The sequence below is a fragment of the Felis catus genome, chromosome C2 (assembly GCF_018350175.1).
Source record: "Felis catus isolate Fca126 chromosome C2, F.catus_Fca126_mat1.0, whole genome shotgun sequence".
In the NCBI taxonomy this organism is placed as follows: Eukaryota; Metazoa; Chordata; class Mammalia; order Carnivora; family Felidae; genus Felis; species Felis catus.
The window spans coordinates 888,371-913,009 of record NC_058376.1 but is presented as its reverse complement, the minus strand read 5'-3'; the positions used below and the strand labels follow the sequence as shown (position 1 = coordinate 913,009).

The 24,639-nt window shown below is 57.5% G+C and overlaps 1 protein-coding gene across 21 annotated transcripts in view; it reads left to right on the top strand.

The window, feature by feature from the left end:
* PCBP3 (poly(rC) binding protein 3) overlaps positions 1-19,544 on the top strand; it is a 276,340-nt gene extending 256,796 nt beyond the window's left edge. For 8 of the 21 annotated variants that reach the window (XM_023238609.2, XM_045036487.1, XM_023238600.2 and 5 more), the window contains 6 exons: positions 483-524; positions 9,640-9,718; positions 10,441-10,500; positions 13,796-13,848; positions 17,536-17,705; positions 18,793-19,544. In XM_023238609.2, coding sequence (XP_023094377.1) covers positions 483-524; positions 9,640-9,718; positions 10,441-10,500; positions 13,796-13,848; positions 17,536-17,705; positions 18,793-18,829 — 441 coding nt within the window. In that variant the 3' untranslated portion in view covers positions 18,830-19,544. Of the gene's footprint in view, positions 1-482; positions 525-9,639; positions 9,719-9,988; positions 10,414-10,440; positions 10,501-13,795; positions 13,849-17,535; positions 17,706-18,792 lie in introns of those variants that run through there. The other 13 variants (XM_023238613.2, XM_023238599.2, XM_023238607.2 and 10 more) reach the window with 7 other exon arrangements.
* The last annotated feature ends 5,095 nt before the right edge of the window (positions 19,545-24,639 follow it).

Below are 24,639 nucleotides of genomic sequence, written 5' to 3'. Positions count from 1 at the left end.
ACTTTGCAAAAGTGTTCACTCTGAAAGCTGATGAAAATTGCCAAAGGCTAATAATGAATCTGTAACGGTCAGATCACTTGCGGGGGGTTTCTGTTAAGAACCCCCTCGGGGGGAGTGGGGAGCCTTCCCAGCTGCGCCCCTTCCCGCCCTCCCAGCCGGCCCCGCCAGTCTGCACTCCTGCGGCTCTCCAGGAGGTGGGGCGCGGCTCGCCTGGCCCACGTGTCCCGCTGTCGCGCCGGTGAGGCTTGGCCCCGCGACACCCCCAGTCTGCACCTCCCGCCGCCCTGAAGGACTCGCCTTTCGTCCTAAGCTGCCGGCGGAAGGGGGGATGCGCTCTGTGAGGGCACGCTCTCTCCAGAGGGCCTCGGGCCCGTTCCCACGAAGCCCCACCCCTGAGAAAGCCCGTGTCCCCCGGGGAGGGCCGCCGGCGGGCACAAGCGTGGCCGCCGCTTCGCGAGCTGACCGTGTCTCTCTCTTTCTAGGCCTACACGATCCAGGGACAGTACGCCATCCCCCACCCAGATGTGAGTCTCCACTCTGCTTCCCTGGCCTTCTCTTCTCATTACCGTTACCCACCTGCATGCTGCTGTACTTGCTACTAATATTAATATTACGCAATAATATTAATACCGTTCTCTCAATGTTCCCGACCTCTGTCGTATCCATATGACCTTGAATAACCTTTAACCTCTTAGCACTAATTCTACTTGTGTGGAGGACTTGGCCTGATGTCAAATTGTTCTGGTTGTTGCTGCGCTCTGGGGCTTTCCTCTGCACACAGGGCCTTAGGCGGTGGCCGCAAGGCTGCTCTGCCGTGGCACCTGCCCCATCGGGTGCCCTGCAGCCACCTGAGAAGTTAGGTGACGTGCTATCAGACAGGTGCTCCAAGAGATGCTGGGAAGGATGTTTGAACGTCCGGTAAAGCCACACTGTCCCCTGTGGGGCCCGAGTTGAAACAGCAGCCCCTACACCCTGAGTGCAAAAGCCAACAGACGTGGCCTTGGTTTTCTTTCTAGGGCTGAAGCCCCTTGCTCCGCCATCGGGGCCTGCTCAGACGTCCCTCCGTGTGTTCCAGTCTGAGTGTGGTATCCGAGTGGAGAACGGGGCCATCCAAAGAGGCACTGTCAGTGGCCCAGGGGCCGAGGGGCCAGTGTGCAGCAGGAACAGGGCAGCAGCTGTGATCCAAGGTCGTCTCTCCACAGGGATCCGGACGCTCGGGCAAGGAGGTCCTCACTAGTTGATCCGGAAGGGAGGGTTGGGGCAGGAAGGCGGGGGGACGGGGCCAGGGGAAGAAGGTGGAGGTGCGCTCGGCCTCCGTGCTGCTTTCTGCAGCGGCAGCCAACCTGGAGCTGGTTTTGAGAAGCCGTTTTCTTCTCTAAACCATTTCGAGACCTGCCGAGCTTCGCGGGCTCTCCAAGAAAGCGTTTTCCTGCGTGTTCTCTGGGACCCGGGACTCACGTGGGAGGCGCTGCCGGGTTGATGGGTGCTCGAGTCTCCTGCCAACCCCTACACGGTCCAGCTGGGCGCGCAGGACGTGGTCGGTGAGATGTGCAGGCAGATCACTCCCGTGCCCCGCCTGCCCGCTGGAGCCCACAGACCCCTCAGGGCCATGGCCACCTCCATCTCCCCTTTGAGGATACGTGTCAAAGCCTGGCCTCCGCTAGTGACCTCCACACCCCGTTCCGTGTTATCGGGGATGCTCTTCATTCTCCTGTGAGTTGCTTAGAGATCCCAGGAGTGGGGGAGGTGGTGAAGGTGTGAACCTACTCAGCCTTCTCGAAAGAACCACCGGCAGCTTTAAAAGTTAAACGTCTTTTACCCCAAGGAGGTTGCCGGCAGTGCCCACGAAAATGACAGAGCGCTGGAGATCGGTCCGTAGGAGCTCCCGCGGCAGGCAGGGGCAGGCCCCGTGGCTCAGAGGCCTTTCCGGTTCCAGGCGGGTGACGCCCTGTCCCTCATCGTCTCAGCCGACCGCCGACTGTGACAGGGGGTGCAGATGTTAGAGCCTGGGGGAAGGGGCGGCCCGTCCCCAGCGCAGGAGTGCGCACGGAGCGTAGGCACACGAGGGGGTGGGCTCCACCGCTCCTCTCAGAGGGCCCCGAGTGGGGTGGTGGCAAATCAGAACAGAGGCCAAGTGGGTCACAGGCCTAATTCCTTGGGTGGCACGATCTTCATTTAACGGGGGGCCGCTGGTCTTGCTCCTCTAGAAGTGCGGGTGCGTGTGCAAGAGCAGACTGGGAAACCCGGCTCGTGGGCTTTTCTCAAACTCAGGAGCTCAGGAAACACAGTGGTCTAGCCCCTGGCGAAGGGCGGTCGACCCCAGAGAACAGCTCTGAGGCCTGAGATTTCCTGCAGCCCTAGGCATGGCCTCTGAGCTCACGGAGAAGAGTTTCTGGCCTCAGGTTCCCACGGTCGTGGGCGCACACCTGTCTCAGGCTGAGGAACTTCCGTTTGGCTGATTGATTTTTGTATCAACTCGTCATTATGTCCCTCCATGTGATTTTCTCACTATCTCTTGAAAGCGGGTAGTTTCGCAGGCATTTTTGTCAGATTGTTTAAGCTGACTTATAACTCAGGGTTGCATAATTGCTTCATTGCCTTTGGTACGTCTCATGAGCTGGCGCTCTGTGCGGGACCCTCCCCTGTGTAGACCGGACAGGGTGGGGGACGCACGGCTGCCAGGACTCTGTAGCGAGAGCTCTGAGAAGTGCGCTTTGCGCGCTGGCGACACTGAACGCCAGACGATCGTGTTGATGCTCCATCCGAAACAAAAATAAACCAGCCGCCTGGGGACGTGGGTGATGGTGGCCAGGAAAGGGAACTTTTAACTAAGCTTAGTATTCAGTAGGGACTTTAAAGGCCTCGTTTCTTAGAACCCAAATACAATAGTGATGGGAAATCCTACTTTATTTTAAAATATAACTGAGTGCACAGGTTGAATGTTTGAGCCACGGTGGCTGACACACACACCTTTTAACAGCCTGGTAACTTATCTGAATCAGGCCGAGACTGTAAGGAAACCTGTTTCTTAGATCTGAGTGTTTCTTCATCTAGAACTAAACTGTACGTACTTCTTACATGCCCTGCTTCGCCCTCCCTGGAGAATCGCCAGGACCCACCTTGCCAGTTTTCCGGTGGCACCTGCCACTCGCTTGTTTTGCCCGAATCCCCCCGGACTCGCCCAGGAGAGGCACCGGGGCACCGGGTATGGGAGGATGTCCCCGGCCCCAGGCTCACCTCCAGAGCTCTGGGGGCGGCTCCCCTCACCTCCACAGAGCCTCCGCGGGGCCACGCGGCTTCAGACATGGGGGGTGGGGGGCAGCAGGGACTCAGACGTGGGAGCCATCCAGTCCTCCCGCCCACCCAGTAACCTGTGTCTCTTCACTTCCGCGGTGTGATCAGCCAGCGGCAGGCCAACCCCTGCGTGTGACTCCTCTCTGCTGGTCTTCAGACTTTCCGAGTGACTCCCTCACGTGACATGCCCCTCGTTCAAGGGGCCAAAAGCAAGCAGAAAGTAAGCCAGGCGTTCCAAGTGACAACAAAGGTTCGCCACCTCTGCCTGCTCGGCTGCACCTGGCTCCGACTGCAGGGCGGCTCTCAGGACGGCCACCCAGTCTCCAGCACGAGGAAGTTGTCGTTTGGAAAGCTCGCCGCCAGAATAAAGAGCCATGGCTTCCAGCAGCGGCGCCCAGTAACCGGGGGTCACAGGAAGCGTGTTCTTTAGGAGACGGTGACACGGAGTCATAACAGAGGGAGGAGGCATCAGCGGGAGGGTGCACGTCAGGTCCTGCTGTCCACTCACAATTTGTTGTGGGTGCGGGGACTCCCCCGGTGGCCGCCGTGCAGTGGCACCTCGTACTGGGCACAGTGGAGACTGGCCGGCACTCCGATGCCAGCCAGCTTCTGGGCCTCACGTCCGTCCTACTCCTCCCAGGACCCTGCAGCTCAGGCTGGTGGGGAGGTGCCCGCGCCCCACCCGCTGCCAGGGCACCTCCTATCCCTGCCCCTAGGCCGGCTTGCCGGAGATCTTCTCTGCCTCCCTGCCCCCTCAGAGGCCGAATCTGCATTTCCATCACACAGGGTGATGACGATTCTATGAGATGAGCACTGAGAATTTGTCAGAATTAACAAAAGAAACCAGTCCTCACGTTCAGGAATCCCAACAAATCCCAAACAACGTAAATAAAAAGAAATCCATCTCGGATCTGTCAGAGTAAAATTGAATGACATCAAGACCAAAAGTAAATCTCCAAAGTAGTCAGAACAGGAATGTCACAGAGAGCGAGAGAGGAAGGAGGGGACGTCTCGTCAGCAACTCTGGAGGCCAGAAGGTGGTGGTGTGATAAGAAAAAGTAATTGTCAACCCAAGTTTCTATCTTAAGAGGATCTTCCAAGGACCTAAATCCAAGCATTTTCAGACAAATAGCTGTGACCAACAGGCTTGTGACGGATGCCTTCCGGAGAAGGACAGAGATTGTGGAGGCGAGGCCAGAGATGTAGGAACCGGGCTTGTTTCATTAACATAAGCACGGGCCAATGAAATACCAATGATTTTAAACTACACAAAAATGTATACATTTGGGCAAAGGAAAGCAAAAATTGTAAAGTCAACATCAAAGTTGTCTAATTTGTGGGATTAACAAAACAGAACAAGTAGACAAAAACAGACCTACGATTCAGATGGACCCCGGGGGAATGAGAACTTTCTGTAGCTTACCGTGTCATCCCAGAAGAGGCAAAGAGTTTAGACTTTAAACGTATGTATTAAAATGTGAAAGTGACCACTGACAGAAAAGAGTTTAATTCTGTAACCTCTGTAAAGGTATAGAGGGAGAATGCATGACAGAAATTAACCAGTACAAAAGGAGAAAAGGATGAAAAACAGGAAAGACGCCTGAGAAGATCAGGGCAATTACAAGTGCAAAATAAAACGGCAGAAATTAGTCTATACGTACGTGTAATTGTGATCAAAGTAAAAGTGTTCCAGTTAAAAAATAAGGTTCTCGGACTTAAAAAGCAAAACAGAACAAAAAACAAACAAATAGACAAGCTAACAAAACAGGAAAAAAACCCAAAAACATAGCATTTTCTTCCCCTGGAGACACACCTAAAGAATAAGGACCCAGAAATATTGAAAGAAGAGAAAAAGCTATTCTAGGAAAATACTGACTGAAAGAAACCTTGTATGTCAACATTCATGTCAGGGGCAGGGGGGGCGGGAGTCAAGGCAAATGCTATATTTAGTCACTTAGACGTTGATAAAGAAGTCAACTTTAGTTGATATTTAGTCACTTACATGTTCACCAGAAGATATAAATTCATAATTTGTACACACCTTAACCATATCTTCAAATACATGTAAAGAAAAAATTAACAAACCATAAAGGGAATTTGACAGACATTGTAGGTAGAGCCTTCACCTAACTCTCTTTCAGTAAAGAATACAGAAGGTATTGATGGTGCAGTCGGTGAGCCTGGTGAGATATAGATTGAGCTCTATACAATCCTAAACAGCCATGGAAGTCATGGAAACTTAGTAAGACTTGATCACATATTATGCCATTAAAAAAAAACACCCCACCCTCTATAAAAAATTGGAATCCTGTAGGCTCTATTCTCTTACCACAAAGCAATTAAGTTGAAATCAATAATTAAAAGATGACCTTTGGAAAAAAACCTTGTATTTACTGAAAGTTAAAGAAGACCAAAAGGCCAAAATAAATGGAGAAGCATACCAAGTTCACGGGTAGGAACGTGAAGTTATCTTTAAATGTCAATTCTCGGGGCACCTGGGTGGCTCAGTCAGTTGAGTGTCTGCCTCTTGATCTCAGCTCAGGTCTTGATCTCGGGGTCGGGAGTTCAAGACCCTCACTGCAGCTTCATGCTGGGCATGAGGCCTACTTTAAAAAAAATTTTTTTTAATAAAATGTCAATTCTTCCCAAATCGAGGTACAAATGCAGTACAATTCCAATCAGAATCCTGACAGGGGCTTAAGATGCTGTTTTAAAATTTGTGTTCAAGAGCAAAGACCAAGAAACACCAAGATATTAATGAAGAGGCCGTATGCTAGGGAGAGCAGTCCCGGAAGATACTGAGACTTGCTATAAGGCCGAATGACTGGAGACAGAGTGGTTTGGGCACAGGGACAGACACTGGACCAGCAGGCTATATCAGGACAGTGGGTCATCCACATGGGAAAAATAATTTAAACACTACTTGTGTGTCAAGAACGTCAACACAAGAGAGGAAAATAGCACCTTTAGAAGAAAATATAGGAGAATGCCTTTCTTTTTCAGGTCAGGAAAAGCGGCCTTAAGCAAAACATAAAGCAAACCATGAAGAAAATATTAATGAGTTTCACTACATTAAAATTTTAAAATTCTGTTTCCCTAAAGACACCAAAGGGGAGTGGGGGAAATGATCTTTTCAGCATAACAGCTGAAATAGGATTAGTATCTGAAATACAAAAGGAGTTTTTGTGAATCAGCAAAAATCAACCCAGTAGAAAAATGAGCAAAAGATGCACACATTTCACGGGAGGAAACGTGACCACCGCCTAGTCCCCCATGGCAGGCTGTTCCAAGAAGTGACGTAGCTGCATGGTGCATTCGACTCGAGATAACTCACTGAGTTGTGGTCTCATGGATACTTAGGATTTCAGCCTTTGTCTGCGTTTAGTATTTGTCTGTTTCTCTGTTCCAACCAGTATCCATTGGAAAAGGCAAGAGACAGAGAGCTGTCCATTTCACGACACCCTGGCCCCCCTCCCCCTCCCTTTCCTTCTCCCCTTTTCCCTCCCAGCCCCGTGGAGGCCCTTGTGAATACTGAAAGTGATTATTTTTTGATGGCAGAAATACTTCAAAAAGCAGGAATCCCCCTAGCCCTTTCCCTGCTCTTGCCTTAGAAAGCGTAGAAGTTGTATTCCGAGGAGATGAAGTGCTTGACTGATTAAAGGCAGAGCCAAGACCAGAGGGAGGCCAGCTGGCATCTGCCATCCGTCCACCTCTCTGCCCACCCACTCCCTGTACCAGTGTTTATCCAGGCACTGCCGTGTGCCCGTCCAGGCTCCCCGGGACATCACTTTACATTCATGTGCGTGGGTGGAGGGGACTCATCTGTTGGTGTGGCCATTTCTCCATAAAAAGCAGCCCGTGCATGGCAGCCAGAGACATTAGGGCTGGGACATCTGAAGCCCCTGGGGGCGGCCGTTCTCCGGCATCGGCGTGGCTGGCCTCAGGGAGTATTCATCTGGTCGTGCCCGGGCTGTGCCCAGAACACGGGCGGCCGGGCTCTGGAGCACACCCGCCTAGTGCACCCCATCTGCCTCCCTGCCGGGGGGGGGGGGGGTGGAGAGACCAGAGGAGCAGCCAGGGTGACGGAGCTGTGGACGGGCGGGTAGGGAAGCCACAGGTCGTTGGGGATGGCGCTTCCCCCATCCTGCACATCGGGACCCGCCGAGCCCACTCCGCAGAGCTGGGCGGTGCTGGGGCTAACCCAGGCTGGTTCTGCCTCCAGGGCCCCGCTCTCCACTGCCGTCCTGACCGGCACACAGCTGTGTGCTCTCGGGGGCTCAGGACAGATAGGAGAGGGCCCTACTGTGGGCGGAGCACAGAGCAGCCCGGCCAGGGCTCCCCAAGCCCAGCAGGTGCCAGCAGACCTCGTCGCACCAGGGCCGCCCCTGGGCCAAGGGCTGAAGCCCCCAGGGGTCCGGTCACACGGCAGGCCGCTCTCCTAGGTGAGCACCGCATCTGCATCGAAATCCGAGCGGTGGTCAGAGTGCACTGTGCGCCGTGTCCCCACGTGCACGGCCTGTGCTCCAGCTTCCCGCTTGCCGTCTCCGGAAGTGGTTCCCTCCTCCATCCTGGGAACTCATAGTTAACTGCCTGGTGGAGAAACCTTAGCCCTGTTTCCAACTCCCCCTTGAGGTGGGTTCACACCCCTGTCGGGTGTCCTCGGTGGCCCGTGCTTGCTGCACGCAGGGCCCACGGCCCCGCGGCTCCCGGTCCCATCGGCTAGAGGCAGATTCATGGGACCGGTCTGCGGTCCGGCCCCTGGGCGGCGCCTCAGCCATGGACGGACGGTGTCACCCCCTCCTCAGCCTGCAGGGACTTGCTGTCTTTCTTGCTCGTCCCTGAAAGAGGAGGCTTCGCTAGGCTGCTTGCAATGTGTTCTGCAGGCACGTTCCCCGCAGGGTCATCCTGCTGTGCCTCAGGCACAGCCGGTGCAGGCCATGCATCACCTCTCGTCCCTTGTGACTCCGGCAGTGTCCCGTGACGGTATTTCCGGGGTGTGTTCTTCCAACACCTTCCTCGGGGGGCTTCGGTGCAGAGCTGCTCAGGTCACGTCAGGCTCAGCGATGTCAGGGCTTGGGCAGGGGGGCGGGGCAGCGGGGGCGGGGTCAGCCCCCAGTCCCAGGGACAACGTTGACCTGCACCACCTCGTCAGGGACTCTTAGAGCTGAATCTGAGCCCAGGTCACCACATCCCCTGACCTATTTCTCAGGACCCCTGGGCATGATACCTGCACCCAGAGCGGCCCCACTGAGTGAGGTGTGGCCAGTGCTCCCTGGGCGGGCCCACCCCGAGTGCCACAGGTCAGGGAGCACCCCAGAAGACAGGCAGAAAGCTGCATTTCGAGGCACTCCCCCTTTCCAGGAAGGGAAAGAGAACAAACTCTGATGGCAAGGTCACAGGAGCCGGCCAGGAAAGATGGGCCGGGTGTGGCCACCTCCGCTGCAGGAGCCTGCCTCACATCCCGGGGGCTCACACGGCGAGGGGTCCACCTGAAAGGGACGACCAGGAGGCCATGGGTCGGTCACGGCTGGGCCCCCAGCTGTAGCTGGGGTCCACGCGGTACGTCATCCTGTGGGGGCCGGAAGAGCCTGGACCGCACGGCCCCGCGCACGGTGAGCCCCGGTGCCCACCACTGCGGCCACGGGGCACGGCAGACAGGGCAGGGGCTCTCCAGGGCAGGCTGTCAGGGACACCGTGACCCTCCCCACAGTGGGAAGGGGCCCGTGGTGTTTGTCTTAGCTGCCAGCGACCCGTTCCTCTATCACCGTGAGGCCCATCTGTGAAGGCTCTTGAGTGTCTCGGGTGTTTGCGCCTCGGGCACCACTGCTGCCTCCCCGACACACTTGTGTGGCACTGGGGACGCCTGCTCCTCCCCGAGGGCCCCCTCCTGCTGGCCTCCGGGGGCTCCGGGAAGGGCCCGTCCTTGCCTCCAGAACGGAGTCCAGGGCCGGCCCGAAGCGGGGCCGGGACATGTTCGCGTGGGCCCTGCTGTCCAGGGGAGGCTGGGAGCTGAGCGCGTTGCCCAGAGTGTGCGGTGCAGGCCCTGAGCCTGAGCAGGCCCGAGGACATCCTGCTGGACGTCCGGCGCTTGGCTGTGGGCTGGGGGTGGCCGCCCGCCAGGCCTGTGTGAGCTGCCAGGGAGTCGAGGAGAGGAAAGGAATCGGGTGCGCCGCCCAGAGGCCCATTGGTTTTCCCAGGCCAAGTCCTTGAGTTCTGCGTCTGCCATGTGTCCGCATGGCCCCTCTCTATCTATTTGTACAACGTTCTGTTACTGCCTTTTTAATTTGGTGTGACTTGTGCTCGATGACAATAATCTTCTTAGCTCTCGTGTCCCTCCTACCCCAGCAGTTGACCAAGCTCCACCAGCTGGCCATGCAGCAAACCCCCTTTCCTCCCCTCGGACAGACCAACCCCGCTTTCCCCGGTACGTACCCAGCTGCCCTTTCTGACCTCCTCTCTTCTCACCTGGGGACTCTCTTTCTGAACGGTCTTATTCAGGGCGGTGAGCAGAGCAGGTACAGTTGTAGTTGCGGATGCCAAGGGCACAGTGTAGCAGTGTGCACGTTGCAGAGGGCCGGGCGGGGAGGTCTGCGTGTGTCTCCTGTGGTAGGGTAGTCACCTCACGGCTGGCCTTCTTGGGAAGAGATGTCCCGTCTGCCCCCTCGGGTCCATGCCTGCTCTCCACTGCACACAGGCGTCCTGGAGGTCCCTCCTGCTGGACGCACCACCCACTTGGCCAGCCCTGAAGTCTGTTCTCCAGGAGCAAGAGCTCAGACGAGCAGACGGATGCCCTTCTGCAGGAGGCCGGTGCACATCCCAGGAGTGACGCCTGCCCGGGACGGCACCCGGCCCTGCCCCGGGGAAAACTGAGATGAGCCAGCCCCCGGCCCGGGGCGCGGTCACGATCGGCACCCTACTTGGCACAGGGGCGGGGGTGGGCCTTAGCCCGCACTGTCTGGCCAGCTGGGCGTGCGTTCCTCCCGGATGACGGCAGGGCATCGCCTCGGTGGCCGAGTGGGTGACAACACACGGCCATGCTGGTCTGCCGTGCATGCGCCAGTCAGATTTTGAGCTTCCCTAGTTGAAGTGACCTTGCTTATCTCCTTGAGGGCAAAACATTAAATCTGTTTCTTCTTTGCTCTCCAGGAGAAAAGCTGCCTTTACACTCCTCCGAAGAAGCTCAAAATCTGATGGGCCAGTCGTCAGGTAAAACAAAAGCACACTAAACGGAGAGAGAGCAGGCCCAGAAGGCCATGCGTCCGCCCCTGCTCGGGCTCCGGGTCACTGACCTGGCGGGAGGAGGGGCGAGGAGGCCCGATCGCGTCTGCCACGGGGACTGCGAGCGCCTCAGCGAGGGGCCAGTGCCGTCAGGGGACAGAGCCCGAGCGGCCGGCGCCAGGCCTGCACGTGCAGTTCATAGCTTCCGTGTCCGCCAAGTGGGTCAGTCCCAAGTCTCTGATGGCCACTGAAGGCCCCACACGTGGTGGGCCACCGTCTGCGTTGCCACATATTCTCTGGGTGGCACGGCGCGTGGGGGCCCGCCGGAAAGAATTTACCATGACGTGTGCTTTCCGGGGACGCGTTTTGTAGGAGACACGGCCCGCCGTCAGGGAGCAGAGGCCCCCGGGCCCGATCTGTCTGCACCCGTTGTGGCTGCGTGAAGATGCGCCTAGGCTGTGGCAGGGCAGACGCGGGTCTGCGGGTCCCGGTACCCAGGGCGGGTGGGGAGCGAAGCCACTTGAGAGCTTGCTGCGGGCGGAGCGGTCTCCCCGTGAGGCGCCACCCGCTCCCCCGTCCCGCTCAGGGTCGGGGCAGAAGAGCAAGTGTCCAGCTGAAAGGGAATGCAGGAGGGCAGCGCTCCCGGCGCGAGCCTGCTGTCACCCCGTCCGTGTGTTCTGGGCCCCAGAGCCTAGCTGTGCGCCTGGGGCTCTGGGGGCGTCTCCGGCCGAGACGCCGGCTCTGATGATCAGAGCGCCCCACGTGGGTCCATCGCGGTGCAGCCTTTAACTCAGTTCATGCAGAATTTAGCAAATGGGAATTAGAGACAAACTTTTACAGGATGTAGATACCGACCCTTACTGAGTTGCACATCTAGGTGGTAACGCACGTGTGCCTGCGAGCCCTCTGCCGTTTATACGGGGTTTTGTACCGCTGCCCGGCGACTGCCTTCCAGAGACGGCCGGGACCCAAGGGCCTGGCTCACCCGGGACCCACGGCCCCCATCCTGCCGGCCACCCACCTCCCCTGTCACGGCTCCCCCAGCACCGCCTGCGGGCCCCAAGGACACGGGGCACATGTGCACACGACCTCTTTAAGGGGTCCCTGTGATGACCTCCCACCCGAGGCCCCGTGGGACCCACAGGGAGAGCGTGCACACACACATGTCCCACCATGGCAGCCAGTGGAGTAGGATGTGTGGTGACAAGGGGCGACGTCCCCGCTGCTCCCAAAGCCGGCTCGGGCCCGCGTGGCGAAGCTTGACTCATCCAAGCACGTGGAATGTCAGCATATCGTGAGAGAGGATCCCTGCTGGGGCACGGGGTCCTGAGCCACAAGAGCAGATGTGTCTCCAAATCACCAGCTTAATTTCAGTACCTTCTTAAAGAGAAGTCTAATACTTTCCTCCCCCGGATCAAAATATACCAAGGTGAACCGATGGGACTCTTGTCGTTACGTCCGACCCAGATGAGGCTGTTCAGGAGTTCCTGTAAGGATGCAGACAGGACTGAGGAAATCTCTTAAATGACGTTTTGGGTGTCACTATTTATGGAATGTGTATAGACGCTTGAACAACCAAGTGATTGTACTGGAAGCGCCTTTGTGAAAAGAACGCGATAAAGAACAGAAACTTGATTTGGCAAAAGGAGACGACAATTTGGGATGAATTAGTTCATTCAGGACATGCCAACTGACCGCCCCCCCCTTCCCCGCCCAGGCAAGACGGACCCCAGTAGGGTCTCTCATGGCAGAGACTGAGGACCGCGGTGCATCTGGTGTTGGGGACACGAGTGCCATAGGAGATGCAGGAAGAGGGGAGGAGGCCGTGGTGGGGGCAGGACCCTGCCGGCTGGTCTGGGACGGTCTTGAGGCATCTGACCCGTGTGTCCTTAGGACCCTCTGGGCCCGTGGAGAGTAGACCAAGGGGCAGGGACAGAGGCAGGAGCCAGGAGCGGGGAGACAAGAGGTCTGGGGCTCTGGAATATTCTGACGGTACCAGCCGGGCTGCGACGGTTGGCTGCGTGTGCAGACTCCGGGGTCTGGGCCGCGCTCGGACGTGCGTGGGGCCTGCCGGGAGGAAGGGGGGTGTCCGCTGTGGACTCGGTGCTTGTGATGCCTCCAGACAAGGAGACAAGTGCTGAGGGCAGGGAGCCTGCCCAGCACGGGCTCTGTTGACCCTGTTTCCAGAGCAAAAGCGGATCCTGTCCTGTGAGTCATCTGAGAAGTGGTCTTTGATGTGGCAGGCCCTGAGCTGACACTGGCAAAGCTAAAACTTGGGGGCCTGGAGACCAACTAGGCCTGTGTCTGCACTTAGAACACCGATGTCGGCTCACCGCTGCATCACAGGGCTGTCTGGGCCGCAGAGCAGTTCGGGGCAGAAGGCAGTTAGGGGCAGCTGGACCAGGGGTGCAGAGGGGGCCGAGAGCCCAGACACACACACACACACACACACACACACACACACACGACCAAGGGTGCAGAGGGGGCCAAGAGCCCAGACACACACACACACACACACACACACACATACACACACACAACCAGGGGTGCAGAGGGGGCCGAGAGCCCAGACACACACACACACACACACACACACACACACACACACGCACACGACCAGGGGTGCAGAGGGGGCCGAGAGCCCAGACACGCATGCACACACACACACACACACACACACACGACCAAGGGTGCAGAGGGGGCCGAGAGCCCAGACACACACACACACACACACACACACACACACACACACACGACCAGGGGTGCAGAGGGGGCCGAGAGCCCAGACACACACACACACACACACACACACACACACACACACACACGACCAGGGGTGCAGAGGGGGCTGAGAGCCCAGACACACACACACACACACACACACACATACACACACGACCGAGGGTGCAGAGGGGGCCAAGAGCCCAGACACACACACACACACACACACACACACACACACACACGACCAGGGGTGCAGAGGGGGCCGAGAGCCCAGGGACACACACACACACACACACATGCAAAGAGCCGCTCAGCACGGGTCCCCCAGCAGTCTGTGAAGGGCATCCCGAGCCATCACGCACAGGAGTAAAACCACGAGGTGCCCATGCTCAGGCATTCTTTTCCTTGTTTCGAGAGAAGCTGGGGCTCCAGCGGTTGGTTGCAGTTTGGGACTGAGCTCACTCACAGAGCCTGGGCCCATGTGAGCCGTGTGGGCGGGTGCTGGGCTTGACATGAGCCACCTGCTACCAGGCTAACCGTGTCCCCTTGGTGTGCCCAGGTCTGGACGTCAGCCCCCCGGCCAGTACTCACGAGCTCACCATTCCCAACGATGTGAGTATGCCTGAACCCTCGCCCGCCCCCACCCTGCCCGGGACCACTCCCCACCTTCCCATGGCTAGGTGCAATGTCCACAGACGGCATGTGATGTCACACCCCTGAGATTCTAGACAGGAAAGGGGGGTAGGGTTTTATTCAGGATTCAGATGCCAGAGCTGGCCACCGGCCCAAGACCCCCCGAGTCTCCCATCTAAAGAGCCTGCTTCAGCGTTGGCCCTTAAGGAGCAGGTGGTCCAGGAATGCTCTGGAGTGGACCTGCCCCGTGCACCCCGGGCCTCAGGGGGTCTGGGGTTCCCGCAAGCAGGGTGCCCCGGGTGTGTCTGGATGCCTGTATTTGGTGCCCACTGCCTCTTCCCGCCCAGGGCTCAGCTGAGCCACATGCTCAGCCCTACCCACTTTGTCCTCTGAACCCTTGGATTATCCTAAAGATGCAGACTCTGATCCCAAACCAAGACACCGGGGTAGGTGTGGGCCACGTGTCCTGGAGGGACAGCTGTCCATGCCCGCAGAGGAGGCTGCTGTGTGGGCGACGTGGCCTTCCCAGCTCACCTGTCATTTGGCCTCTTCAACCCTAGAACTGAGGCCTTTCCTGAGGATCCTTCACTGCTTTGCCCCTTGAACCAGCTGGGCAGGAAGTCCCGCCTCTTCCTTAAGAGAAGCACGGAGTCGTGACTTCAGGGGATGGTCCCTCGTGAGTGTGGACAGAGATGAGCAGTAGGGCAGGAGAGGAGTGAGGCATAGGGCCAGAGGAAGGGACCGCCCCCCGCCCCCAGGACACACCCCCTCGTCGGGGCCCTGGTGGCCAGCCGCAGGCCCAGAGCCTTCATGGGTGACGTGCTCCTGCGTCCTCCAAGGGAGGGTGTTTCTGCTCCCGGGGCTCCCTGCTCCGTCCTCCCGCGTGACGATCCTTGCGCAGCCCCCAGTCTTCACCCACGTGGTAGCTGTAGGGACCACTCTCTGCTGTGGGGCTTCTCCTCCCAGCCGCTGCTGAAACCATTGCACTAACGACAGGCGCCTTCCTCTTGTCCGGGCCTTCCTTCTAAGCAGAGATGAGCCCAGGGGGCAAACGGGACAGGATGAGGCTGTCTGGGAGAGCGGGGTGCATCCTGGGCACACACGTGCCGCCTTGCCCACAGCGCCGTGCTGCCAGCCTCCTCCGGGGGAGGGTGTCTTCTTGGATCCGCGTGCTCTGAGGGGGCCCATCCTGGGAGGAGACCTTGTGACAGCTCTGCTGGGGACTTTCTCGTGCCCCCCCCGCCCCAGGGGAGGCACCTGTGCCCAGAGCCCATGTCCAGATGCACGCCTGCCATACCGCACATCTCTGTCCCTGGTCAAAGCTAGACTGCAGAGGGAGGTCCTGCCCACACCGACATGTCGCCACAGCCTCTGGATGGCAGGCACGTGCAGTGACCTAAGTCACATGTAGGTTCCACAGTCCGGCCACCTGCCGGCGAGGCCACAGGGACCCAGTTGGGGTCAGGGCCGGCAGCCGTGTGTGGGGCTGCCTGTGGTGGTGGTCCTGTACTCCCCTGGCCTTGGTATCATTGGCCTTGGGCTGGTGTCACTTTAGGTGCTCACTGCCTGTTTCAGAACTCACTTGGCCCGTGCTGTCGCCGTGCATGTGGTTACCCTACACTTGGGCCCTGTCCCCGGTCCCCACCCACATCACCCAGAGACCTAAGGTTCAGACAGCGGTTCCTCTGGGGTTCAGCTTTGGATGCAGTTAGGAGGGACCGTGTTACTTGAAAGCATCTCTGTCACCTTCCTTTGGGTTCCTCTTGGGGCTCACGGTGAGAGCAGAGGGCTGGGCGTGGGCTGGGTGCCCGCAGGGTCAGGAGACCCAGAGAGGCCAGGTGCAGGGCCCCTAAGCTGCTCCCGCCAGATCAGGGAGGCCTCTTACTTGTCGCATCCCTTTTCTAGCTGCTGAGGACACAGCCACCAGCCACGAGAGCCGTGTACTCAGCCCCATGTCCCTGTCGGTAGCGCTCGTGCTCTCAGTGTTGTCTGGAAGAGGGACGTGTTCCACCTGAGTGAGGAGTGAGGGGCGGCTTCGGGGCTGAGCCCCCAGCCCGGCAGAGGGGAGCTCGGGGCCCCTCAGGTGTGAGGCCCCCGGGAAGAATCAAGGGCTGGGCGTCAGGACGTTTTCAGCAAGAAAATAGGAAGAGGAAGATATTTGAGAGAAGGCGGGTCTTCATGCCAGACAGAGATCATTTCCTCAAATAGGCTTTACTGGAGGAGAAGACAAGCCGGTTCTGCAGGAGGCTCTTAGCTCAGCTGGGGCTACTTGCACTGAAGGGGGAAGGTTCTAGAAGGGAGATTGGGCTGCTAGTGGCCAAAGTGTGAGGATGGAAGGGGAGGAAGCCCAGGGGCCCTCCTGAGCACTGGCATCTTCTGGGGACTGGCCCCACACGCTCCCTCCATCAGGGGCCGGTGCTGCCCCCATGCCAGCCCACATGCCCAGCTGTCACCTGCCTGCCCCACTGGGGAGCCGCTCTCAAGATTCCTCTGCGGCCGGGGAAGGACAAGTCAAAGATCCAGAAGGGTGACCCTGGAAGTCACTCTCACAGACCTCGAGGGGTGGGGCCTGGTGTGCAGTGGGCGGGGCCTGGGTGGGGGCAAGGCCTCGGGAGATGGGGGCAGGAGGTAGAGGAAGCCGGGCAGCTCTGGAGCAGATGCGTCTCTCTGGACGTCTGGAGAGACTGATGGTGCAGTGAGACAGCCGACCTAACCCCAGAAAGGAGAGCAGAACTGAGATGCTGCAGGTCACCTTAGGGGCGAGAGCGAGTCGGGATGCACCTGTGTCCCCACGAGCTGCGGTCACTGCCTAGGTGCTGAGGTGCGTCGTGTGTAAATGGGCTTCCTCCCCGCCCACCGTCCCACACCGTCTCCAGCCCCTCCGTCGGACGGCTCTGAAGCTGGAACAGGAGGCTTCCCCACAGGGCTGCCCCGGGCCCGCCCCAGCCCGTGTGTGCTCTCAGAGCTGCCCTCGGCGGCCCCTGGCTAAGGGCAGCGCCCCGTTCTGCCCTTGGTAAACACCCAGAGGTGCCAGCTGCCCCCCTGTGGAGGCCTCTCTGGGGCCCTACTGCCCCCACACTGCAGGGTGGGCCCCCACAGAGAGTTGGTTTAGACCCCAGGCTGCCGTCCGGCCCCATGCGTGGCTGCCTCTGTGTCCCAAGGGGCCCCGGCTCTGGTCCTTCTGACTGCTTGATTCATGATGACTGACTACTCCTTCAGATGGCCCAGAGTGCCCAGAGGTCACTGCATCCCACCTAAACGGGTCACACGGTGGGAAGGAAAGGGAACATCCGATGCGTCCTCAGACTTTCACCCAGGCTCATCAAGAGACAGGTTTAGGCAGCAACAAGCTTTAAACTGGCTTCAAACACTTCTCCAGCCGAGGACGCGGCCAAGAGGGCCCTGGTGCTGGCATCTGCGTGCTCCCCGGTGCCCAGGCCCTGAAGGACACCAGGGCAGGTGACACAGCAGGTGCCTCTCGGCCTGCGGACCTGTCAGGACTGTGGCAGCAGGGGCACCAGGCAGGGCCCAGCCGTCGGCAGCCTGGAGTTCGTGGAGTGGGGCGCAGACCAAGGTTAGGCTGTCCAGGAGCCTCCCCAGGGCCCTGTGCACACTCAGCTGGGGTGGGGTCCCTTCTCTAAGGAAGTCCTCTGTCCTTTTTTCTAGCTAATAGGCTGCATAATTGGACGCCAAGGGACCAAAATCAATGAAATTCGACAGATGTCTGGAGCTCAGATCAAAATCGCCAATGCCACAGAAGGGTCATCGGAGCGCCAGATCACCATCACGGGGACCCCAGCCAACATCAGCCTTGCCCAGTACCTCATCAATGCCAGGTGAGTGTTCACAAGGCCCTGCCCAACGTGTTGCTGGCAGACAGGGTGCTCAGGGGGACTGGAGGGCTCTGGTGGGAGCCCGGACCCCTGTCCCCTCTGGGGGCTTCTCTCTCCTGGCCAGGGGTGGGGGTGGGCGTGATGGAGACAGTCACCACACTGACCCGGGCCCCCACACCCCCTCTGCACGTTCACACCTGACCGTTCACCATGGAGCATCTCCAGTGCAGGGCTAGGTCGTTACAGGCCGGAGCGTTTCCGGGAAGGCCAAGGGTCAGCCACACACTTGGGTCGATTCGGTTATGTGATTTCAGAGATCACAGTACCGGGCCATTCTGCTCCCACGCGCCCCTTCCCCGCCACCCAGACCCCGCTGAGCAACGGATCCAGGGACTGTGTGAGGGTCAGAGGTTAGGCCGTGGGGCAGGTGAGGTCCTGGGGCTGGGACGCTCACCTCAGCTGCCCTGCCCAGGCTCATGTCGGAGAGCACGTGACCACACCCGGGGAGGCAGGACCCTCCTCTTTAACTCGGAACGTCTGGGCTCTCAGAAGGCGGTCTCCACTCCGCGGTGCCCCTCCTGCAGCGGCTGCGTACAGATGGTTGTGGTGGCCTGTGCTTGTCCATGGGGTTATTGTCACTCCGCTGATGTGGTGACAGGGAAGGCAGACCCCGCCGACCTGGTCGCCGGTGGGTCCTCCTCCCTCTGCTCTGCTTTGGTCTCCAGTCATGGCCACACATCTGTCACAGCCAAGAGGGAGACGGACACAAAGGCTATAAGAACACACAGGGCTGAGCGCCTGGATGGCTCCGTGGGCCGAGGGTCTGACTCTTGATTTCAGCTCAGGTCATGATCTCACGGTGCGTGGGTTCGAGTGGGTTCGAGCCCCGTGTCGGGCTCTGTGCTAACAGCGCAGAACCTGCTTGGGATTCCCTCTCTCCCACTCCTTCTCTCCCTCCCCTGCTCCCTTTCTCTCTCCCAAGATAAATAAACTTAAGAAAAACAAAAACACACGAGGTGAGCCTTTCGCTTCTGGAGCCGTTTTATGAGAACATTGTGACCCGTCTCCTCTGTGCTTCTGTGTCTTCCAGGCTGACGTCTGAGGTCACTGGGATGGGCGCACTCTAATCCTGCCCTTCGGCCTCCGCTCCGTGAACCTGACCTCCACCCGGCTCGCACACTCTGTACAGACCGCCCACCTGCCCTGCGTCGCAAATATAAATAGAGGTTTTCTTTACTAACGAAGGTTATATGCCGTAGACATACACACCAACAGAGCAAATCTATATTCTCTCTGTGTCAGCTCCAGGCTCTGTCCCCGATACCTCTCTGGGAATTAATTTATGCTCGTCTGTTCATGCATTGGCATGCAGTGTTAATTATTTTAAATGCTTTGGGGGCATTCCCATCTGTGACATTTTAGAAATACTGTCCCTTAGTGTCAGTGTACCTGTTGAAGAATTGGTTTGACATTCCGACAGCACTTCCCCCAAGCCGTCTCTCCCAGAACCGTGGTTGCTTTGAGCGGGTTCGCTCCCGCCCAGCTGTCCCCCCACCCCGTGCTGACTCTGCTCCCTGAAGCCTGTGCTCGCTCCCACGTGCCCACCGGGCCTGCGCTGGGGGCAGGGGCGCGCTCCCTCTGTTGCGGGGAAGGAGAACGGAGGACAGGGTCCTAACCCACTGTGCAGGTCAGGCCGTGGGTGCTGGAGTCTTGACCTCACTGAGTCGTCACGTCACGTGCTGGGGACGCACGTGTGGGCCCCCAGGCGTCTTCCGGGGTGGCTGGCCAGGAAGCGCCTCTGCACCATGGCAGAGTTCAATAAATGTTGTGCGCTGCCCCCCACTGGCTCTGACTCCTGTCTGTGCCCTCCACCCGACCCCGCCCCTGTGCGCACGTGCAGCCCCCCCTCCGCCACCCCCACCCCACCCCCGTGGCCAGTCTGCTGGCTACAGAAGCTGGTTCCTTCTCACATGGATTAGAATCTCATTCCCTCCCCAACTCTTCTTAAATATCTGGCTTGCAAGGTCGTTCTAGTGTTGCTTGTGCCAAACTTCCTAAAATGACAATAATGAAAACACCATTTCTAATTAGTAGAACTCACCTCTCCCACCACCACCACTGTGGGCTGGGGAGGCCGGGCCACGCACGGTGACATCAGCCACCCCCCGGCCAGAGAGTGTGGCTCTCTGCCCGGCCTGCAGAGCCATGTGCTCCAGTCCAGAGCCGACGGTCAGGTCCGCTCACTGTGCTCCCCTCCAGAGCCTGCTGTGCCTCTTCCGGGCACTGAAGCCCCGGGTGGGACACCAGCACCACCGTGGACAGCCCCCACACTCCCTCAGGACAGACAACAAAGGACCCGGGCCCCCGGCAGAGGGGGTACTCAAAGGCAGAGACCCTCAGCCTCTCCAGACCGAGCAGGCATCCAGTAGCCGGGGACGGCCTGCCCACAGTGCCTGCCTCTCAGGGCCCTTCCTGTCTGCCCTGGGTGCCCAGACCACCCGGACACCCTGCTCGAGGGTAGGGGCTCCAGGCCCAGGAGCTGGTGGGGACGTGGTGGACCCAGGCCTCCTCCGGCGCTGGGGCAGTGGATGGCCAGTGGCCAGCTTGAGTAAGCATCTTAGAAGGTGAAAGAGGCCGTGGACGGAGGGTAAAGCCACGGTGGGGAGGGGTCGGAAGTGGGGTGTTCTGGAGAAGAGCGGCAGAGGGGCAGCGGGAGCTCACGCAGGTAAAAAGCGAGCGGGAGATACAGGAGTGTACCCCACGAGGCTGTCTGAGCGAGGGGGGCCGCGGGGACCGACGACGGAAGGTGGGGCTCTGGGCCACAGAGCACCGTGTTCCGGAGGCATCTCAAAGGAGAACTGACAGGATTCCCAACAGATCAAAAGTAGGCTGTGAAAGAGAGGGTCCAGGCGGGCAGGAAGGCTCTTGGTCTGAGCTCTAGAAAGACGACTCGCCGTCCATGAAGGGCAGGGCTGTAGCGGTGGCCGGGGACAGGCACGCGGCTGGGACTTGCTGGGGTGACCGTGGAAACCTGGGCTCTGAGGTCCGCACAGTCCAGGCTGGAGACACGTGGAAGCAGGAGCCCGGGAGCGATTTGGGGAGCGCTGTGGGGGACTCCACGCGGGACACCTGGCAGGAGTCAGGAAGAGCGCCTGCGTGTCACTGACCCCAGGGGATGCCCGGCCCCGTGGCGAGCTGGGCTCCAAGGAGTGGCCCCAAACCGCGGCGAGGAGGTGTCAGCAGGGCAGGCTCACACGCGCGTTGCCATGCACGTGTCTGTGCGGATGCATTCTTTCATTCCTCTTGGGTAAATGAGTGAGTGGAGGGCCTGGACCGTGTATGTGACAAGTATATTTAACTTTTTAGGAAGTGTCTACATTGCTTCCAGGGGGTCGTACCATTTTACATTCTGTCCACAGTGCAGGGCGGTTCCAGGAACGGCACGTCCTCAGCGACATTCGGCAATGCTCTTTGTCTCTCCTGTTAGCCATCCAGGGGCGTGTGAGGTGGTAGCTCATTGTGGCTTCAGTCTGCATTTCCCTGATGACAGTGACACTGAGTGTCCTTTCTTGTGCTTATTGGACATCTATACCTTCTTTGCTGAAGTGTGTGTTCAAACTTTTTGCCAGTTTCTTAGTGTGTTTTTTAATTAAGTTTTGAGTCTTTATATATTCTTTTTAAAAAAAATTTTTTTTTAACATTTATTTTTGAGAGAGACAGAGTGCCAGCGGGGGAGGGGCAGAGGGAGAGGGAGACACAGAATCGGAAGGGGGCTCCAGGCTCCAGGCTCGGAGCTGTCAGCACAGAGCCCAACGCAGGGCTCAAACCCACAAACTGCGAGATCATGACCGGAGTTGAAGTTGGACGCTTAACTGACTGAGCCACCCAGGCGCCCCAGAGAGTCTTGATATATTCTAACTAGGAGTCCTTTATCACATATACGCTTCACAAATCTTTTCTTCCAGTCTGTGACTTGTGTTTTCATTCTCTCAGTGATGTCTTTTGAACAGCAGAAGTTTTTAATTTTGATGAAGTCTGATTTATCAATTTGTTGTTTCATGGACTGTGTTTTCAGTGTCTTATCTAAGACAAGAAAGATACGACTAACCCAAGATCACAAAGATTTTCTTGTATGTTTTCTTCTGGAAGTTTTGTGATTGTATGCCCCCTCTGAACTGCCTCTGTACCTTTATCAAAAAGCAGTTCTCCGTGTGTGGGGGGGTCTGTTCTGGGCCCTCTGTTCTGTCCCATTGATCTCTTGTTTACCTTTATGCCCCAACCAAATGGTCCTGATCACTTCGGCCCTGTAATGAGTCTTGAAATCAGGTAGCGTTCGTCCTCCAAACGTGTTCTTTTTCAAAGTCGTTTTGACCATTCTAGGTCCTTTTACATTTCCATATGAATTTTAGAATCAGTCGCTAATTTTCCACACAAAAAGTGTGCTGGGGTTTTGATGGGGGTGGCGTGGAACTTGACTAATTTGATGACACCAGCAAGTGCAGAGAAGCAAAACTGATCTGTGTGTGTTAATCTCGTGTCTTACGACCTATGCAGCCCCGCGCCAATTTGTCCGTCTGTCCTTGAGGTTCTGCCCACTTTAGCTTTTTTTGTTTTGAAACTCTGTTACTGGGTGCGAAAATGTCTAATGTTGTTGTGTCCTCCAGATGAGTTGGCCGCTTTATTATCATGGGATGGCCTTCTTTATCCCTAGCAGGGTCCTCGTGTCCACAGTCCACTTTGTCTGATGCCGAAGTAGCCGCTCCGGCTTCCTGTCGATGAGTGTCAGCGTGGGGTATTTTCCTCATCCTTTACTCAAGCTATTTGTGTTTTATAGTTAAAATCCATTTTCTTGTAGGTCTGGGTTTTTTTATCCAAACTGATCATCTTTCTATTGGGATATCCAGACGCTCTACACAGGTCTGGATAATCATACTGTGATTATTAATGTATTTAGACTCCAGTCTATCGCATAGCTGTTTTCTATCGGTCCCACGTAGTCTCTGTTCTGTTTTTTGTCATTTTCTGAATTTTTCTAGATTCACTTCGTATTTTTATGATTCTCTTGTGTCTCCTACGTTGGCTTATTAGCTGTAACCCTTTGTTATTTTTGAATTAGGGTTTACGGACGTGGCACAGACAGCCCCCCTTCGAATGACACACCGTTCCACATGTAGTACGCGCACCTGAAGACAGCGCCCTCCCTTGATAACCGTGCCCCACATTTTACCCACGCACGGGTCATACGTGGTCATTATCGTTGTATAAAAACCCATGTACGTTTTTAGAAGAGATGACATAGGAAAAGGGCTCAACTTCCCCGCAGAGTCTCCCTCTGCAGTGACTCGCGTTTCCTTATGCAGACGCGGGTGTCTGCCCGAAGCGTCCCTCACCACTTCTTGCCGCACAGGCCCGCTGGTGGCCGTCTCCTTCCGGCGCTGTGTGTCCGCAAAGACCTCTACTAAACTTTGTTCCTGAGAGAACGCCGGCCGGGTCTGCGATTCTGGTTTGGGTTTTGTGCGTTCAGCACCTTGCAGATGCCGCTTCTCGGGCCCGTCACCCGCCTGGCTTCCAGCGGGACACCTGCCGCCGGCCCCGCCTGCTGCTCTGCGCGTGACGTGTCCTCTCCTTACCGGCTCCTTCACTGTGTCTCCGTTACCGCCGGCTTTGAGCAGTTGAGTCTGGTGCGCGGGGTCGTTGCCTCACGTGGCCTGTGCCCGGTGTCCCGGGCTGTCGGGTGCTGCGTGGGTTGACGGCGTTTGTCAAATCGGGGGCGTTTTCAGCCCTTCTTCCCTCAGGTGCATTTTCTGCCCCCAGCTCACTCCCTCCCCTCTTTCAGGGTCTCCGGTCACACATCTGTTACACCCCTCGAAGGGGCCCCAGCTCGCTGCTGCTCTTTTCATTTTTAACTGTTTTCTCTGAGCAGTTTTCATTTTGACCATTTACAGAGACGCCTTCAAGTTCGCCAGCCGTTCTGCTGGGGCGACTAGCCGCCATCCCCTCCAGTCCTTCCAGATGATCCTTTCTTTAACTTGAGGACCCTCCTGACACGCGTGCGCTGACGGGGCCCTGTGAATGCAGAAGAGGGACCTCCCCCTGCAGCTCTGTCCTTCCTGACACTCTGTCCTCCCGCTCGCCCGCCCCGGTGTCTCCGGCGGCTGGCGAGTTCTTGTCCTCTCCACCTGCACCACGGCCCGGGGACTCTCCAGCCTCCGACGGGGACAAGGGTGGGGCTCACCTGCTTTGCTTCCTTCCGCTCTGGGCTCGTTCCGTTTCGCTGCCCGCACCCACTGCGTGGAAAATCATTGTTCTGTTGCTTTCCGTTCTCTGTATTGGCTTTTCTTGTTTCACGCTGAAAGATAAATCCATTCCTTGGAGTTCCGTTTTGGTGAGAAGCAAAAGTCTCCTGGTTTGTTTTCTTTGCCGCTGCATTTTTTTAAGTTTATCAATTTAGAGAGTGTGTGTGTGCTCGTGTGCCAGAGGGGCAGAGAGAGAGAGAGAGAGAGAGAGAGAGAGAGAATCCCAAGCAAACTCCTCACTCAGCGCAGAGCCTGATGTGGGGCTGGAACCCACAACCGTGAGATCAGGACCCGAGCCGAAACCAAGAGTCGGCCACTTAACAGACTGAACCCCCAGGCGCCCCTGTTTGCTGCTGCCTTTTATATACACGTTCCCCATTATTTTGATTAAATCTTCGTCAACTGTTTTGAATACGCTGATCACATTGTTTATTTCACGTTCACATTTCTCTAAGGGCTCTGATAAACTATGGAATTCAGAGTTAGTTTAATCATTTCAGTTACTTGAAAACTGCCCTTTTTTACCAGGACCCCTGAAAGATGAACCTCTTTAAAACGTAGTAATTGCAGCACCCTGTGTGAGCGCTGGATGTTCCTTCTGTGTCCCAGTGCCTCCTCTGACCTGTGTCATCCCGGGGAAC